The following is a 20,563-nucleotide window of genomic DNA, read 5'->3' as shown; positions in this document are numbered from 1 at the left end:
TAAAAACGGCTTTTAAAATTATATTTTAACTTTTTTTGGGTCCGTTTGTATAAACGGCTTTTGAAAAGGTATTTTAAAGAACAACTTTTTTGGGTCCGTTTGTAAAAACGGCTTTTAAAATTATATTTTAACTTTTTTTGGGTCCGTTTGTATAAACGGCTTTTGAAAAGGTATTTTAAAGAACAACTTTTTTGGGTCCGTTTGTAAAAACGGCTTTTAAAATTATATTTTAACTTTTTTTGGGTCCGTTTGTATAAACGGCTTTTGAAAAGGTATTTTAAAGAACAACTTTTTTGGGTCCGTTTGTAAAAACGGCTTTTAAAATTATATTTTAACTTTTTTTGGGTCCGTTTGTATAAACGGCTTTTGAAAAGGTATTTTAAAGAACAACTTTTTTGGGTCCGTTTGTAAAAACGGCTTTTAAAATTATATTTTAACTTTTTTTGGGTCCGTTTGTATAAACGGCTTTTGAAAAGGTATTTTAAAGAACAACTTTTTTGGGTCCGTTTGTAAAAACGGCTTTTAAAATTATATTTTAACTTTTTTTGGGTCCGTTTGTATAAACGGCTTTTGAAAAGGTATTTTAAAGAACAACTTTTTTGGGTCCGTTTGTAAAAACGGCTTTTAAAATTATATTTTAACTTTTTTTGGGTCCGTTTGTATAAACGGCTTTTGAAAAGGTATTTTAAAGAACAACTTTTTTGGGTCCGTTTGTAAAAACGGCTTTTAAAATTATATTTTAACTTTTTTTGGGTCCGTTTGTATAAACGGCTTTTGAAAAGGTATTTTAAAGAACAACTTTTTTGGGTCCGTTTGTAAAAACGGCTTTTAAAATTATATTTTAACTTTTTTTGGGTCCGTTTGTATAAACGGCTTTTGAAAAGGTATTTTAAAGAACAACTTTTTTGGGTCCGTTTGTAAAAACGGCTTTTAAAATTATATTTTAACTTTTTTTGGGTCCGTTTGTATAAACGGCTTTTGAAAAGGTATTTTAAAGAACAACTTTTTTGGGTCCGTTTGTAAAAACGGCTTTTAAAATTATATTTTAACTTTTTTTGGGTCCGTTTGTATAAACGGCTTTTGAAAAGGTATTTTAAAGAACAACTTTTTTGGGTCCGTTTGTAAAAACGGCTTTTAAAATTATATTTTAACTTTTTTTGGGTCCGTTTGTATAAACGGCTTTTGAAAAGGTATTTTAAAGAACAACTTTTTTGGGTCCGTTTGTAAAAACGGCTTTTAAAATTATATTTTAACTTTTTTTGGGTCCGTTTGTATAAACGGCTTTTGAAAAGGTATTTTAAAGAACAACTTTTTTGGGTCCGTTTGTAAAAACGGCTTTTAAAATTATATTTTAACTTTTTTTGGGTCCGTTTGTATAAACGGCTTTTGAAAAGGTATTTTAAAGAACAACTTTTTTGGGTCCGTTTGTAAAAACGGCTTTTAAAATTATATTTTAACTTTTTTTGGGTCCGTTTGTATAAACGGCTTTTGAAAAGGTATTTTAAAGAACAACTTTTTTGGGTCCGTTTGTAAAAACGGCTTTTAAAATTATATTTTAACTTTTTTTGGGTCCGTTTGTATAAACGGCTTTTGAAAAGGTATTTTAAAGAACAACTTTTTTGGGTCCGTTTGTAAAAACGGCTTTTAAAATTATATTTTAACTTTTTTTGGGTCCGTTTGTATAAACGGCTTTTGAAAAGGTATTTTAAAGAACAACTTTTTTGGGTCCGTTTGTAAAAACGGCTTTTAAAATTATATTTTAACTTTTTTTGGGTCCGTTTGTATAAACGGCTTTTGAAAAGGTATTTTAAAGAACAACTTTTTTGGGTCCGTTTGTAAAAACGGCTTTTAAAATTATATTTTAACTTTTTTTGGGTCCGTTTGTATAAACGGCTTTTGAAAAGGTATTTTAAAGAACAACTTTTTTGGGTCCGTTTGTAAAAACGGCTTTTAAAATTATATTTTAACTTTTTTTGGGTCCGTTTGTATAAACGGCTTTTGAAAAGGTATTTTAAAGAACAACTTTTTTGGGTCCGTTTGTAAAAACGGCTTTTAAAATTATATTTTAACTTTTTTTGGGTCCGTTTGTATAAACGGCTTTTGAAAAGGTATTTTAAAGAACAACTTTTTTGGGTCCGTTTGTAAAAACGGCTTTTAAAATTATATTTTAACTTTTTTTGGGTCCGTTTGTATAAACGGCTTTTGAAAAGGTATTTTAAAGAACAACTTTTTTGGGTCCGTTTGTAAAAACGGCTTTTAAAATTATATTTTAACTTTTTTTGGGTCCGTTTGTATAAACGGCTTTTGAAAAGGTATTTTAAAGAACAACTTTTTTGGGTCCGTTTGTAAAAACGGCTTTTAAAATTATATTTTAACTTTTTTTGGGTCCGTTTGTATAAACGGCTTTTGAAAAGGTATTTTAAAGAACAACTTTTTTGGGTCCGTTTGTAAAAACGGCTTTTAAAATTATATTTTAACTTTTTTTGGGTCCGTTTGTATAAACGGCTTTTGAAAAGGTATTTTAAAGAACAACTTTTTTGGGTCCGTTTGTAAAAACGGCTTTTAAAATTATATTTTAACTTTTTTTGGGTCCGTTTGTATAAACGGCTTTTGAAAAGGTATTTTAAAGAACAACTTTTTTGGGTCCGTTTGTAAAAACGGCTTTTAAAATTATATTTTAACTTTTTTTGGGTCCGTTTGTATAAACGGCTTTTGAAAAGGTATTTTAAAGAACAACTTTTTTGGGTCCGTTTGTAAAAACGGCTTTTAAAATTATATTTTAACTTTTTTTGGGTCCGTTTGTATAAACGGCTTTTGAAAAGGTATTTTAAAGAACAACTTTTTTGGGTCCGTTTGTAAAAACGGCTTTTAAAATTATATTTTAACTTTTTTTGGGTCCGTTTGTATAAACGGCTTTTGAAAAGGTATTTTAAAGAACAACTTTTTTGGGTCCGTTTGTAAAAACGGCTTTTAAAATTATATTTTAACTTTTTTTGGGTCCGTTTGTATAAACGGCTTTTGAAAAGGTATTTTAAAGAACAACTTTTTTGGGTCCGTTTGTAAAAACGGCTTTTAAAATTATATTTTAACTTTTTTTGGGTCCGTTTGTATAAACGGCTTTTGAAAAGGTATTTTAAAGAACAACTTTTTTGGGTCCGTTTGTAAAAACGGCTTTTAAAATTATATTTTAACTTTTTTTGGGTCCGTTTGTATAAACGGCTTTTGAAAAGGTATTTTAAAGAACAACTTTTTTGGGTCCGTTTGTAAAAACGGCTTTTAAAATTATATTTTAACTTTTTTTGGGTCCGTTTGTATAAACGGCTTTTGAAAAGGTATTTTAAAGAACAACTTTTTTGGGTCCGTTTGTAAAAACGGCTTTTAAAATTATATTTTAACTTTTTTTGGGTCCGTTTGTATAAACGGCTTTTGAAAAGGTATTTTAAAGAACAACTTTTTTGGGTCCGTTTGTAAAAACGGCTTTTAAAATTATATTTTAACTTTTTTTGGGTCCGTTTGTATAAACGGCTTTTGAAAAGGTATTTTAAAGAACAACTTTTTTGGGTCCGTTTGTAAAAACGGCTTTTAAAATTATATTTTAACTTTTTTTGGGTCCGTTTGTATAAACGGCTTTTGAAAAGGTATTTTAAAGAACAACTTTTTTGGGTCCGTTTGTAAAAACGGCTTTTAAAATTATATTTTAACTTTTTTTGGGTCCGTTTGTATAAACGGCTTTTGAAAAGGTATTTTAAAGAACAACTTTTTTGGGTCCGTTTGTAAAAACGGCTTTTAAAATTATATTTTAACTTTTTTTGGGTCCGTTTGTATAAACGGCTTTTGAAAAGGTATTTTAAAGAACAACTTTTTTGGGTCCGTTTGTAAAAACGGCTTTTAAAATTATATTTTAACTTTTTTTGGGTCCGTTTGTATAAACGGCTTTTGAAAAGGTATTTTAAAGAACAACTTTTTTGGGTCCGTTTGTAAAAACGGCTTTTAAAATTATATTTTAACTTTTTTTGGGTCCGTTTGTATAAACGGCTTTTGAAAAGGTATTTTAAAGAACAACTTTTTTGGGTCCGTTTGTAAAAACGGCTTTTAAAATTATATTTTAACTTTTTTTGGGTCCGTTTGTATAAACGGCTTTTGAAAAGGTATTTTAAAGAACAACTTTTTTGGGTCCGTTTGTAAAAACGGCTTTTAAAATTATATTTTAACTTTTTTTGGGTCCGTTTGTATAAACGGCTTTTGAAAAGGTATTTTAAAGAACAACTTTTTTGGGTCCGTTTGTAAAAACGGCTTTTAAAATTATATTTTAACTTTTTTTGGGTCCGTTTGTATAAACGGCTTTTGAAAAGGTATTTTAAAGAACAACTTTTTTGGGTCCGTTTGTAAAAACGGCTTTTAAAATTATATTTTAACTTTTTTTGGGTCCGTTTGTATAAACGGCTTTTGAAAAGGTATTTTAAAGAACAACTTTTTTGGGTCCGTTTGTAAAAACGGCTTTTAAAATTATATTTTAACTTTTTTTGGGTCCGTTTGTATAAACGGCTTTTGAAAAGGTATTTTAAAGAACAACTTTTTTGGGTCCGTTTGTAAAAACGGCTTTTAAAATTATATTTTAACTTTTTTTGGGTCCGTTTGTATAAACGGCTTTTGAAAAGGTATTTTAAAGAACAACTTTTTTGGGTCCGTTTGTAAAAACGGCTTTTAAAATTATATTTTAACTTTTTTTGGGTCCGTTTGTATAAACGGCTTTTGAAAAGGTATTTTAAAGAACAACTTTTTTGGGTCCGTTTGTAAAAACGGCTTTTAAAATTATATTTTAACTTTTTTTGGGTCCGTTTGTATAAACGGCTTTTGAAAAGGTATTTTAAAGAACAACTTTTTTGGGTCCGTTTGTAAAAACGGCTTTTAAAATTATATTTTAACTTTTTTTGGGTCCGTTTGTATAAACGGCTTTTGAAAAGGTATTTTAAAGAACAACTTTTTTGGGTCCGTTTGTAAAAACGGCTTTTAAAATTATATTTTAACTTTTTTTGGGTCCGTTTGTATAAACGGCTTTTGAAAAGGTATTTTAAAGAACAACTTTTTTGGGTCCGTTTGTAAAAACGGCTTTTAAAATTATATTTTAACTTTTTTTGGGTCCGTTTGTATAAACGGCTTTTGAAAAGGTATTTTAAAGAACAACTTTTTTGGGTCCGTTTGTAAAAACGGCTTTTAAAATTATATTTTAACTTTTTTTGGGTCCGTTTGTATAAACGGCTTTTGAAAAGGTATTTTAAAGAACAACTTTTTTGGGTCCGTTTGTAAAAACGGCTTTTAAAATTATATTTTAACTTTTTTTGGGTCCGTTTGTATAAACGGCTTTTGAAAAGGTATTTTAAAGAACAACTTTTTTGGGTCCGTTTGTAAAAACGGCTTTTAAAATTATATTTTAACTTTTTTTGGGTCCGTTTGTATAAACGGCTTTTGAAAAGGTATTTTAAAGAACAACTTTTTTGGGTCCGTTTGTAAAAACGGCTTTTAAAATTATATTTTAACTTTTTTTGGGTCCGTTTGTATAAACGGCTTTTGAAAAGGTATTTTAAAGAACAACTTTTTTGGGTCCGTTTGTAAAAACGGCTTTTAAAATTATATTTTAACTTTTTTTGGGTCCGTTTGTATAAACGGCTTTTGAAAAGGTATTTTAAAGAACAACTTTTTTGGGTCCGTTTGTAAAAACGGCTTTTAAAATTATATTTTAACTTTTTTTGGGTCCGTTTGTATAAACGGCTTTTGAAAAGGTATTTTAAAGAACAACTTTTTTGGGTCCGTTTGTAAAAACGGCTTTTAAAATTATATTTTAACTTTTTTTGGGTCCGTTTGTATAAACGGCTTTTGAAAAGGTATTTTAAAGAACAACTTTTTTGGGTCCGTTTGTAAAAACGGCTTTTAAAATTATATTTTAACTTTTTTTGGGTCCGTTTGTATAAACGGCTTTTGAAAAGGTATTTTAAAGAACAACTTTTTTGGGTCCGTTTGTAAAAACGGCTTTTAAAATTATATTTTAACTTTTTTTGGGTCCGTTTGTATAAACGGCTTTTGAAAAGGTATTTTAAAGAACAATTTTTTGGGTCCGTTTGTAAAAACGGCTTTTAAAATTATATTTTAACTTTTTTTGGGTCCGTTTGTATAAACGGCTTTTGAAACTTTATTTTAAAGAACTAGTTTTTTGGGGTTCGTTTATAAAAACGGTTTTTAAAATTATATTTTAAAGAACAACATTTTTTGGTTTCGTTTATAAAAACGGCTTTTAAAAATAAATTTAACAAACAAAGCCATTAATTAATTGTCATTATAATAATCTATTTTAAAGCATTTTTTCTTATGCTATCAATGCTGTTGTATTATTCCAAAAAAATGCTCTTCTTTTGAATTTTCATTTTGCATATTTCCGATGATATGAGCATTAAAAATTAACAAATCCATCAAACTTCTCAATCAGTTTAGACTGAATATTTTAACTTTGAATGAATTCCAGAATAATTACTGGAAATGCATTTTAAAATTAAATTGGCACAAGATATATAAACATAAGAAGAAGAAAACTGCAACAGCTCAATTTCCTCTGTAAAAATGTGAAAATAAGCGTCATAAAATCAATTTTAATGACAAGACTTATTATTTAAATTGCACATGTTTCATTTTTGTCTACATTTTACATTTACTGAATAAAAATCTTTGCGGCAAATAATAATGTCATTTCATAGCAGAAAAACATACATTAATTTAATAAAATTGCTTCTTATCTCATCTAATTTCTAAAGAGATTTTTCAGTGTTTTCAATGTGATGATATGAGTTTCTTCTTAAAATATATATTATGAAGCTGTCTTTAATGCAAAACTTTAAATTTTTTAGAAACTTAGTTTACACGCTTGTACGTACAGAAACACATATGTTTCAATATATACAGAAACATAAAAGTCGGGAAAAACAGTAAATTGTCATCTGAATTTCGGGGAATATCACAAATTAATACATGGAATTCGTGTAAAAGTGTAGACAAATCAAGTTTTTGTTGTGATTTTAGCAAAATCTTAAAACTAATCATTTGTAAACCGCTACTTTAAATTTTTCATAACGCAGATTATAAGTAAATACAGTAACAGTACATTCGCGACTCACTTCGATCTCGATTTACCTAGAATCTGGATTGTAACTGTCAAGCTGTTTGCACAGGCAGTCCGCTTGAGAAGAAGTCGGTTATTGCACGCGATGATAAAACTGAGGTAACTATGCGGGAAAACATGGACAACAACTAACAACATGGAAGGTTTGGTTAGAAACAAGCACTTTTTCTTGCCATAAATAGCTAATAATAGACAGATGACATTTTTATTCCTCTGTTAATACCCGACTTCTTGTATTTTCTCGCGCGTGTTGGATTGTGAAAGCACTAACTGGATCTATTTTTATAAACTCTTTTGAGTCGTTCGCGATTGAACCTACTTTCAGTTGAGAGAAGTTGCACAATAGCAACGTTGCCGCTTTGATTTCAATTTAGATTGAAATACTTACAAGGGGACTGTCGGAATGTCTTCTAATAAATTTTAATAAAATTTCGTTAGTAATTATGTTAAAAGTATAGAAAATTTTATTAATTCTTCAACCATTTTTGAAAATTCCAGAATTTATTCTAAATGTAATATCGCCGTCTTCCTGTGCGATCCACTTCTAAAAATTTGCACAATTGTGTTCAACTATTACAAAGTAGTGCAACATTTGATTGCTCATAACTCTGATCAACACTTTTAGTGAATGCTACAAATTTAATTAAAATAGAGTTTGTATACTTTTAACGTAGTTATTCACTAAATTTTATTAAAATTTATTAGAAGACACTCCGACAGTTCCCTTGTCAGTGCAAACCAAGTATAACAAACTAAGATGCGGCCTTATCGTTAAACCAGTTATGGTGATAATATATACAGCTATTTTCATAAACAAGAGAGTAAAGCCAGTTAAAAGTGATGGCTAAAATGTTTTGTTTTCGCATTAACTGTTTTTATTAACTCGTCTGGATTTAGGAGTAACAGCAGCGTGTTTTATTGTCGCAGGTATTTTATACACAATGAAAGTACAGTGATAGCAAGATAAAGAAATTCTTGTAGATATAAATGTTATTCAGACGTTGATCCGAACCGATAAATAACGGAATGAATTTGGATTCACAATTATGGCATTAGGTTTTAAGTAAATTATTTACTAGTAGAATGACTTAATGTTAAATTGAATTTTAGGTGAATTTTTATTTGTGCACATTTATCGTAACCTTTATTCTTGTTATCGTTAATTAATATAAACATTGCGAATCTTAGATCGATTAACTTTTATTAAATAGAAGTCATGTTATAATTAAAATTTGCGTAATCATTTACGTACCTTTTTCATTATTAATCATTTATTTTTTTCTTTTCCAGCACGAAAAAATGACAGATGGGAGTTTCATAAATAAATAACAAAAGATGTTTGAACACTTTGTGGTTTTCTGCAAAGAGTATAAATGTATTGGTAAACTAGGAAATGATATCTACAAAGACGAAGATTATTACATTATTTTGGACTTCTGATTCCTTTATTATATTATATGATAGTATTTGATTTATAATTACAAAGGTTATCACACCGAGAGACAATCTGAGACATTTTTTAAATGGTGTGCAGTAGGAAGGAATGAAACAATTTTATAATGTGTTAAATTGGTCACTCTGTATGTTAAATTTTTACGTAAATATATAAATCAATTACTATGATATAATAACTATATAAAAAGTAATTATTTCAGTATAACATCATTACGTGTATAGCGATACTTGGATGGAACGAAATGACAAAGTTTCATTGGTAAAATAGACACCAATTGAAAATATATGTTAAATTTTTCAGATGTTTGTAATGACTAACCGTTTCTTTTATCAAACAGTAATCTGCCGACTAATCAAATTTGGCGAAAAATACACCAAATATTTAAACTCGCAGTCTAGAAAACCATTTAAAACATATTTTGTGCTGGCCGATAACCTGGTATTATGTAATTTTTCTAATCGAATGCCATTATTTTGCTGTAACAATCAATTTTCCCAGAATGAAATATCTCAATTAGTCTTATCGTAAATTTGCCCATTATCAAAGTAATATTTAAATATTTTCAAATTCATATTTTCAAAATTTCAATATTAAGTTTCTAAGGCCAATCGTTTAAAATGTATAAAATTATTTTAGACACAAAAATCTTAAAATATTAAAACAGTTTTCAAAAAGTTTAGCGAAAAACGAGAATAAGTTTATAAGTGTAAAGTAAGGAAAATTAGAAAATATTATCTTACTCTATCATCACCGTCATCTTGCATGGATTCACTTTCCCATGAGTATCGATCGTCACCAGTTTTTGCTTCATCAAATTCGTTTATTGTTTTCGATACTAAAAAGTAATAATTTTTTAATTTAGATTTCGATTTGTTTGTAATTAAATATCATAGTTCTGCCATTAACTATAAATAAGTTTATAAAAAAAGAAACAAATGTAACATTGTAAAATATTTGTGTTAATGTGAAATATTTGTATGGGATATTTCCCGTTCTGAATGAATGAAAAAATCAAACATATAATAAACGGAATATTAAAACTAAAGCACACACTGTTTTTCTGTTTGTGTTTAGCAGATTATCTCTTGATTTAAAGTTAATTTCAATGTTTTATTTTGTGGTTATATACCGAATGTTATTTATAATAAGCCCATTGAGTTTATATACACGTAATTAAATTGACTTTTCGTTTGACATCGCGACGAATTAAAAGGTAAAGTTTCAAAAATGGAAATTTGCGTCAATGGAAAGGCAAAGTTTGTTGTTTACAGTAATCGAAAACAATTGCGAGTCTTTAAGCTGCACCAGAGATTGTTTATTAAAAATTAATTTTGTTACTTAAATTTGAAGCGAGCTTAGCTGTAACTAGCAAAGATATTTTGATGCCGCAATGCAAGACTGCAATTTTTCAACATATTCCTTATGTATTTAATGTAAAATGTACGTTCTTCATATGAAATTAGTAGTGTCTAACTAGCGTCTGTACATAATAACAACAGAATCGTGCCGGTCACCTACTTAACTTAATTTCGTTTGGAATAAAATATTTCAATTGAATTCACCCGATTTCTGGTTTAGACCGGGAGTTCGTGTACACTAGGGCGGTTTTTAAGACCATATAGTTTTCAGAAAACAGAACAATTCGATTTTAATTGTCGGGTTCCACAAGAGTTTATTTCACTTTCATATACATGTTGGTGTAAAATCTTCATTAAATCCGACCCTTTTGAAAATATAATGCAAGCCCTTTATCCCCCACCTCTCGACTTTTAGTTACCAACGTTGAACAGTGTCTATGCCTCTTTCGTAGAAGTTATCGTGCAAACTTTTTTTTTAATGTTAGCGTCTTGTGAGATACAATCGAAATAGGCGTGAAACAGGCAGACACGTTACTGTTTAAGCAACAAAAATAATTATCTCAAGTACTTTTTACGAAAGAAATGAAATCTTTTTAGAAATAAACATTTTGAAATTAATGCTAATTTTTAATTGTTTCGAATATAACAAACTACCCCATACAACACACCTGAAAAACTGTAGTTGATTATTTAATATTAAGTTACTTAATTTAAACTGATTTTAACACAATAAATTTAACATTAAATTATTCCTTAATAATTATTAAACAAATTATTTTATGAATCGGAAAATCTTTTATAACCTCTTTGTAACCTTACCTTCCTCCATTACTTCGCCTTTTTCATTTAACTCAAATGACTCTTCTTGGTCTATGTTCAATTTCTCAACAAAATCCTGTAAAAAGTGAAAAATTCCGATTTATGATATAATAATCTTACAGTCTCGTACTGTTCTTTTTATTAACTCAGAAAATATTTATTTAATAATAAATAAACAATTTGCAGCTATTTTAAATAACACGTTTTATAAAACTGTGCATCGTTGTCATGGGTTTTTCAGTTGTGAACCATTAAATGATAAGAATTATTAAATTAGTTTCAATTACTTCCATTGAATTGTAACTTACAGAAGAAGAAGATTTTGCTTCTTCTCTTCTCTTTCGTGCTGCGAGATCCATAATAATGTGTACTATGGTCTCAACAGAATCCTGCATGGCGACTTCTTTTTGATCACCTGCTACTTCTTCATTCGGATTATTATCCTCTATTTCCTTATCACAACCTAGAGAATAAAATTAAACACAATAAACACATGAAATTGTTATTCTAGAAAGATATTTTGAAATTTTATTCTATAGCAAATCCACAAAAATTAAAATTAAAATAAAAAAAAAATTAATTAANCGTTTATATTTATATATATATATATCAGTGTTTTTCAACCCCCAGAGCCATATTAAAACTATATTAGTAATTTTAAAAACAATGTATTTAATTTTTTTTCAGTTGAGACGAATGTGAGATCCGGAATTTTTGTGACGAAAATCTCGCTCTTTTATTAACTAAAATTTTAATTAAACTTTCGTTTATGTAACGCCCTAGAAGAAAAAACGATTTTAGCTGGGCTTGTGTAAACCTTCCTGTCCTAACTATCAACATCTATTGTTTTCTGCAGAACTTACGGATCATCTTGCAGAAAAGTTGATACTTAGCATCCAACTTTCGTCATTTATTTAGGTCCCTGGAACACCTATAACCTTAACTTATGAACATCCGATCACGTGGTGGAAATTCCCCGCAAAAACCTAAAAAAGGCCGTTCTTACCCTTTCTCGGGCGAGTCTCCGAATGAACGCAGGACTAACGACATCGCGCCGATTTTCCCAACTCGCCGAATTCCGATCTCCGTTGAACCTCGAAACAAATCTTCGCAAAAGTCGCGATTATATGTAATTTGTGCCGAACCTGGATTATAACTACTTATTCCCTTGGATCGATATTTAAAGGCACCCACGTTCAGAATCGTCAGGGGGACAGCTATACAGAGGTATGAAAGAACTGTGAAACTCTCTCTCTAGGTCGGTATAGAAACTTTGTGTCTCTAGGTCGGTATAAAAACGAGCTTTGTGTAGTCTTTTATCATTTTGCTTATTTTTAATAAATTGTTGTTATATTTGTTATAAATATGGTAGACTCCTTTACTCGGTACGCTCTTCACCTTATCGTCGACCCCTAAAGCTTCTCCCTTCACTCGCCTGACGTATCATCCTGACTAGTGACAGAGGCTGGGGGACTTCTGACCTCCCCTCTAGTTCACACAAATTATTGTTGATTAAAATGAAAATTTCATAAGAATCGACAATAACTTAACACAGATAAAGTATGAATCTTCCTTTAATTATAACATTGGGCACAGGGAGCCGTTGACTTTTTCTTTTTTTTAGGATCAGGATTTTCAGCTTCTACTTTTTATTTCATTTTGCAAATCAGCTTAACATTTTTTCGGCTATGATTTTCTGGGATGAGCCGTGCCCACCCAGACTCCTCCCTGGCTAAACCCATGGTTGAGACCTAAATATCGATCAAAAAATCAATTGTACTGTGAAGTAAACAGGTACAGCTTTCTCGCTGAAATTGTAGTTTTTATCATGTACAGAAGAGCCCCGATTATCCGACCCCCGATTAACCGTCACCACGGTTAACCGACTGTCCTAGTCAACAAATTTCAAATGTCCGCTAGTGATGTGTCGCTACAATATTTGGCTATGCCTTGGCTACTTTAATATTATTTTTACGAGTTTTAGCTGGCAACCCTGAGTCGACGATGAAAGGGAGCCAGAAACTTAATTTTCTAATTTTCAACGATACAATAGCGACGATTATAATTTTTTAAAATTTTGTTAGGCTTAACATCGATGAAAATTCAACGTAAAGTAGATTAATAGCAATATACTAATATACTAATTACATGGGGTATAATAATATACTACACTAATAATGGATTTTTCATACTTTTCACTTATCCGACCAACCTCAGTCCCCAATTGAGTCGGATAATCGAGACTCTACTGTAGTGTAGGACCTACAAACACATGCTTTTTCTTTTACCCGCGACCCCCGTGTAAGGCTTCGCAACCCCCCTGGGGTCGCGATCCACAGGTTGAAAAACACTGATATAGATTATAACTGTATAAGATTATAAGATTATAAGAATCTTACAAAGTGACTTGAAATAATTTTATTGAGAAGCGCAAATTAATAGTTTATTCAGAAACATTTATTCAAAACATTTAATTTATTAAATATATTCTTTGACATTGAAATATTACATATTCATTATTTACCAAAAAACACATAAAAACAGATTTTAATTATTTGTTTAAATAGAAATGAACAATACATCAACAAGATATAAACTTTTCATTAGATACAAATGAACAATAAATAATCAAAAAATAAGATTTTTTTTAACCAACGCTTGAGCCAGTCTCAAGCAAGTTCATAGCGTTACAAAAGACCAAACTTACGAACCCTTTAGAAAAACTTTTTTTATTTTTTATTTTTGGATGTTTTTTAAGTTTCCAAATTTTTTTAAAAAATTTTTTTCATGCGAAAAATTTTACTGCGAGTTTAATCTGCCTTTAATGACGCTCAATTAACCCATAATTCTTTTTCTAAGGAATTTTTCATCAAATTATCACATCGTTCTAAAGTTTTAGAGCATGAATTTTACTTCGATAAAGTTATTTAAAGCTAGCTTCTGATGTCAAAAACGACCTCCAAAAGTTTTTAAATATTTTTAATTCGTAGATTTCATTATATACAGTCGACCCCCTATAAGATCATTGATTATTCCGTTTTATATGAATTCCATGTTGTACGAGTCACTTAAATTTTACAAATACGTGAGCCGTTCACAGCCCGGTACATGTATTTGTAAAATCTAAGTGACTCGTACAACATGGAATTCATATAAAACGGAATAATCAATGATCTTATAGGGGGGTCGACTGTATACGTTTTATTAAGACGGAAAGTCAGATATCGCAATAAAAAACGTAACTTTTTGGAAATATTTAAAAATATATGGCCAGCTAGTATTCACTTTATTTTAAACCCTTCTCCTCCTGTTAATTTTATGAGAATGTTCCGCGAAAGGCGATATCAGCTGTTCTGAAGGTCATCCAGTTGTATAAACAATAACAGATCAGCGTCAGATTTCGCGGAAAAGCGAGACAATAAAAAATAAACTTTATAGATTTCACTTTGAAATTAGCACATTACTTTTGTTTTTTTCAGTTTTAAGTATTTTTTATGNCATTAATTAATTAATACAATTTAATAAAAAGTCTGAGAAAAACGAGTTTCAAATATTCAGTTTGAAAATTAACTTCAAAAATGTAAATAATCAGATGTTACTTTATATCTTTATACTCGAGAAACAATGAAAAAAATAAAGGGAAACCAATGGATAATTTTAACCAATTAAAAATAATTTCCACGTTTGTTGCTCTTTCGTTACACGTTTCTTCTTATAAATGAGCATTGTTTGCATTTATCTAGCGGTGAACATCGATTTATTTATTCAACAATATCGATATATAATAAAATAGACCAGAACATTTTGTAAATATAAAATATAGCATTTCTCGGTGAACAATACCTGAAATTTACTCAAAATAAACTTCTATATATACAGATATTAATTTTATTTTTGATTATTTTATCTTATTGTAAATATGTTGTTGTAATTTTTGTTTGCTTCTTTTTATTCATGTTAATAGAACCGAATATTTAAATTTTTATAAAAGATGCAGAATTAAAATAACAAATTTATATTCATTTGCAGAAAATACGTTTAATGCTTTAACAGCATGCTGAAGTAATGCTGTAATTGTCTTCAACAGCAGTTATACTCATGCTGATTACTCTCAGCATGGTATTTGAGTATTATTTCTGCGGACATACTCTTCTTAAAACTCATTTTGTTCTTATTATTATTTGATGGAATCCCTCTCAAACGTATCTTACTGTAATCTGATTATTCTGCTATTTTATAGTATGTACTTTGAACTTTATCCATGTAAATATTTCCCTGATAATGCTTTCTGCGGGACCAGGATGTTTGTGCAATAACACAATGAATGCAAAAGTAAAAATGTTATCGTTTTATCGTATAACATTTTTACTGTGATTTTTAAATATTCCGTAGAAAATTACTATTAAATGCTTGTCTTTGTATTCATTGTCAACACGTTAAAAAAGATTTAATATAATTATACATTAAAAAGAATTTAACTTACTTAAAATATCCATATTTTCAATGAAAATGCGCTTTCGATAATTAATCGCTTAAGTAAACAATTCGATAAGTTCAACAATAGCTGAAAAGTATTCTTCAAATATATTGTTTATGCAACAATAAAAACCATGCTCACAGAATGATAATCAAAGCGCGTGCTAAGCATTAAGCGTGACATTCAATTTTATTTTGGGTGTTTTTTTTTTGTAAATAACTATAAAAAATGACGTGTGCGATTATAAGTGAAAATGTTTCTTTGTTTTTTCGCTATACTTTCAAATCATTCTAATGTACGTCATGTCGTATGTTGCTCTTCGAAATTTCGAATGCATTTCTATAAATCAATTACTTTTTTTACATTTTGTTTTATTTGTTTAGTTATTGCAACGCAGCACTTGAACCATCTGTCTGGGGCAGGCAAGGTCAACATACGGCCCGCGGGCCGGACGTGGTTCGTGTAATGGATTCATGTGGCCCGTGAAAAATGTATCTGTAATCTTTATTTACAATTTAGTCTCTACGGGGTGACACCACAATGAGATTTCGCACCATTTCAAAATCTTCCTAGGGCAGCCTCTGGTTCGGCTCGTGAAACAAGTTTTTGTTCGAATTCGGCCCGGGGGCAAACACTGTTGGCAACTTCGAGACTCTAGGCGTCTAGGGAGTTCATTCCGGGAGGTTTATTAAAAGGCAACTAAGTTCTATTTTAACGTTACAGACGTGGAGAAAACCCGAAAAACTGTCCGTAGCCAGTGTGTCCGAGCGCGGCGCGGATCTACGACCAAACTCCCAGTGTTCAGGAACTCTTCCACTCGAAGTACCGAGAGGAAGTCCGCTCGGCCATGGGAAGTCACTCGTTACAAAAACCCTATTCAAAAGTAGTAGAGTCGAGTCCGGAGATGTAGATGGTTTCCTATCGTTCACCGGACACTGCATTCTATGTCCTGTTCTCGAACTAAAAAGGATGGCAGGTGAATGCGATCGGAATTTCCGAAGTTCTTCTAAAGGAAGGTCTATAACATTTGGAGGATATATAGGCAAATGACGAAAATGTAAGCTTGCGAGAAACATCTCTGCGAGTGTCGTAGCCTCGCGGGACGCCATGGAAAAATACGCAGTGTCTTTGTAACCTGGGTTTAAATATTTTGTGGACTCGAAAATCGTTACTTTATTGGTTATTAATTAATTCCCTTTCTCGATCCCCCACTGGTCTTTTTCTGTTACCAGGTGAAATTAAACCAGATTTGTTTCCGAGAAAGTCGGTTGTTTACTAACGCAATTCGACACCGTCATTTGTTGGACGTTGAACGAACCTTGTACCTTACTTTCATTTCCTTCTTTGTTCGTCTTGTCTAGAGCAGATTACCACAAATCAAGTTAATGAACATCTTGTTTCGTGACTTTCATTTCATACTTCTTTTTAAAATGGTGTATTAATTTAAGCCAGTTTTTGGTTGTGACTGATATAATTATTATTTTCTATGCAAATTTAGAATGGAGGAATTTTCCCAAAATTTGAACCATACCACTTACTCTATTTTTAACCAGTTATATAAATAAATGCTTGTTTAGTTTGTTAAACCTGTCTCCTGTTACACAGCTCATCTTCAAGATAAATTTACTAGCAGTATGCAATCCCTTTCAGGCTAATTTGAATAATTTGCTATAACGTCAAATTCTTACGAAATTGTATTGTACTAAAATACATGAAAAATTAATTTTTCTTTCCGTTCTGACTTATGGAGGGGCGAATAAAATTAAAACTGTATTTTTAACTTTAACTCAAATCAATAGGCTATTCAATCTGATGATTATAAGAAGTATTAAAAACGACCCATTAGAAGAAGAAGGTGTGGTCGATTTCACATGTAATATTCCAAGTTTCTGTATTGTCGGAAAATTTAGCTGCTGTTAGATTAACAATTAACAATTCTCCTGTTTTTCATCACTGTAGTATTAATCTTTGTTAAATTAATATTAATAATGTAAAAAGAAATGTTAAAGAACATTTTGCCATAATTAGGCAAAACAATACGCATTATTTAAATACTGGTGTATTGACAGCTGCATGCTGGGAAATTTTTGTCTTATATATAGCTGAAAATCTGTAATAGGATATTGTTAGTGTTTTAAACTGTAGTGTACCTACTGATCGTTCTACTGGAGAGGCTTGTCTGGCAAAATGTATTTAGGGAATTTATCGACGCAATAAAGTGTTTTCTCTGCACTTGGGTTTGCCTTTAACTTTACTTTTAACATTTTTTTTTTCATTATTTATATAATGCTTTAGATTCAGGCTAAGTTGTTTAGTGATTTTCAGGCTGTATCGATATGGCTTCTTTAACGCATATAGGCTCACTTAAATAAGAGTATTTCATTTTTTCTCAGGTGATGTTGATTAATCATCTTCAAAGATATGTGATCTTGCTGTATGCAGTATGTAATCCGTTTTCAGACTCAGTTGATTACTTATTTTAGATTCAATTAGCTAGCACAGGGGTCACGAAATTACGGCCAGCGAGGTCAGCTCATCCGGCCCTCCGCTACACTGTAATACAAATGAGCTAAAACGTAATTATTTATAAGGAAATATCATAGATCGTAGATGAACTTATTATAATGTTTTATACATAACAAGTGTCTTTTTTCTTCTGTCTGTGCCTTCTCGTAAGAGAGGTTGGAGGCCAGCTTCTGTTCACTTTTGTGACTTTTATGAATAATTTCTTTTGTATCCAGTCTTGTAAATTCCTTGAGATCGTCCAACCAGTTCCGTCTTTTTTTCTGCTTGATCTTTTTCCATTAATTTTGACTTCTAATGTGAATTTGGAGATTTTATATTTTTCGTTTTCAGTATGTGTTTACAGTATGCTAGTTTTCTCTTCTTTATTAGTTCTGTTTTTGCATCTGCCATTCGTAAAACTGTTTCATTAGGGGTTTTCCTTGTCCACTTGATCTTCAACATTCTTCTGAGTGCCCACATCTCAAAGGCCTCAATTTTACTCTCCATATCTTTCCATATTGTCCATATCTCACATCCGTAAAGCAAAATGGGCCAAATGTAGCATTTTAGCGTTTTTAGTCTTAATTGAAGCTTTAATTTCTTTTCTCACAGAATGTTTTTCATCTAGTTGAACTTGTCTTTAGCCTGTTCAATTCTGCTTTTGATTTCCTTCTGTTGAATTGTTGTTTGAATAAAATGTTTTTCCTAAGTAGCAGAAGCTGCTTAGGAAAGAAGGGAGAAGAAGAAAAACTTGGAAGAACTGCAGAACTGAAGAATCTAGAACAAGTAGGTTCTTCCCTCTGCATTTTATGCACATTGTCTTAGTTTTGTTTGTATTTATTGTGAGTCCTGTTTCTTCACTTTTTTATACTAGTTCGTTTAACAATATCTGTAATCCTTTTTCTGATGTAGCGAGAATGACTTATCGTCCGCATATCAGAGATTGTCGATGATTATTCTGTTATTCTTTACACCTACTGTGTAAGTAAAACTGCCAGAAGTGGTGCAATCTGATTTTTGAATCTTACAGTAATATAACTTTTAGGAAAATGAGTGAAATAAAAAATTCGTCGACGTTTTGCGACTTTGAATATCAGGGTGCTTTTTGTGTAAGCTTGCTGCAGCGATCGTGTTTATGTATTAGTTAATAAACATGCTGATTGTCCTAACTTTTTGCGTATCAGAGTACTGTATTGAACAACACGGTTATGCGGCCCGCGCTCGTCATTCTCTCAGATATGTGGCTTACTGTGATAAAAGTTAGGTGACCCTGTAATGCACTGTAATGCTGGTATGCAACGCTTTTTAGCTTAATATAACAAGCTATTGTGAGAACCGAGGGATAGAGCGACGCGCGTTAAACCCCAATTTAATGGCTTCTAAGTTCGATTTGGGTCCTGGTTTTGTTGATTCGGACTGTCTAGAATCGGATGTTTCGAGAATTATTGACACCTTCTGTCCGGTATTGTTACTCGTCTTACCTCATAATTTTGTTTGTTTGACAGTTTGTTATCATGACAAATTGCCTGTTGTGACTAAGGTTGTAAAAATAGTGTATTTGGAGGAATATTTGATTGAGTTTTTATCTATCAAAGAATCGTAAAAATCCTAATGTGTGAGTTTTTCCACTTCGTCATAACCTGACCGTCTGACCTTTCGGTCACTCTTTTTCTCGGGGATAATATTAGAATCTTTTATTACTGAATTATTTAATTATTATTTTAACACTCGAAAAAGGAGTCGAAATCTCACACCATGTTCAACACTTCTTGGATAATTCCACTACTCGTTTTTAATTTAATTAAAAATGCGAATTACAGCTCACAATTACTTTCATGACTCTAAACTCAGGTTTCAAAAGTGAGCCGAATTTCGTCATTATTATCGTCATCTGGAACATCGTACAATGGAGTGTACAAAAAAAGAAAAAAGTTAATAAATCAAATTTCAAGTTGTTCCTTCATCAGTTTCGTTTATAAATACCAATACAGTGATAAACAGTAAAAAAAAATTGTGCGGATGTTTTGCATGAATATCTTAATAGATTATAATAAAAACAGAGATGTTTAAAATAGTTTATCTTCCTAATATTATCGAATCTTCACGTTTCCTCTTTGCAATAGCTGCTAACGAAAATTTTTCCCGCAGTACTTGATTTAATTAATTGTACAGTACTTCTAAAGACATCAGTATTATACCGGTACCATTTACTTTAAATAAACGATTTTATTGTACGATTTATGACAAACTTTTAAAATTTTTATTAACCTAAGGTCTTATATGGCCTAGAAATTTGGGTCTTTATTACTGAAGATGATAAAAAACTTCACTTATTATAAATTGTCTAAAAGCATTTATTAGCGAGATTTCGAGATTTTTCGCTAGTGGGCATCGACTCATTTTAATTTTGTCGCTTAATGCATGAATAGGTAAGATTTGTTTGTTGTTTATGTGAGAATTTATTATTTCTTTCCATCCAAAGTGACTAAGCTTAGTCACTAAGTTTATCAGCAGAGGAGCAATTAGTAATTGCTCTTACAAATTATTAGTTACAGGATTCGTTTCTTTTTTGTTTTCTATAAATGTTTTTGTAATATTGAATCAGTTCTAATAAAGTATTTTAAAAAACTGTTTTATACTATAGTACCGTGTTTCCCCGAAAATAAGACAGTGTCTTATATTAATTTTTGCTCTGAAAAATGCGCTAGGTCTTATTTTCAGGGAATGTCTTATTTTTTTCCAGGAAGAAGAATTCACATTTATTATTGAACAAAAAAAAA

The 20,563-nt window shown here is 30.5% G+C and overlaps 1 protein-coding gene across 1 annotated transcript; it reads right to left on the bottom strand.

Annotated features, from left to right (window-relative positions):
- Window positions 1-6,281: 6,281 nt before the first annotated feature.
- LOC111615772 lies at window positions 6,282-15,377 on the bottom strand. Its single transcript, XM_023357213.1, has 6 exons — window positions 15,285-15,377; window positions 11,110-11,264; window positions 10,802-10,877; window positions 9,365-9,459; window positions 8,421-8,526; window positions 6,282-6,604 (listed from the first exon to the last, which is right to left on the bottom strand). Exons 1-5 carry the CDS (start codon window positions 15,295-15,297, stop codon window positions 8,440-8,442), a joined length of 426 nt encoding a protein of 141 aa, XP_023212981.1. The 5' UTR covers window positions 15,298-15,377; the 3' UTR covers window positions 6,282-6,604; window positions 8,421-8,439.
- Window positions 15,378-20,563: the final 5,186 nt, after the last annotated feature.

Source organism: Centruroides sculpturatus, unplaced genomic scaffold (assembly GCF_000671375.1).
Source record: "Centruroides sculpturatus isolate CEXI.00-Female unplaced genomic scaffold, Cexi_2.0 scaffold2134, whole genome shotgun sequence".
Taxonomy (NCBI): domain Eukaryota; kingdom Metazoa; phylum Arthropoda; class Arachnida; order Scorpiones; family Buthidae; genus Centruroides; species Centruroides sculpturatus.
Note: the sequence above shows the minus strand (reverse complement) of the source record. Positions and strands in the feature narration are given on the sequence as shown.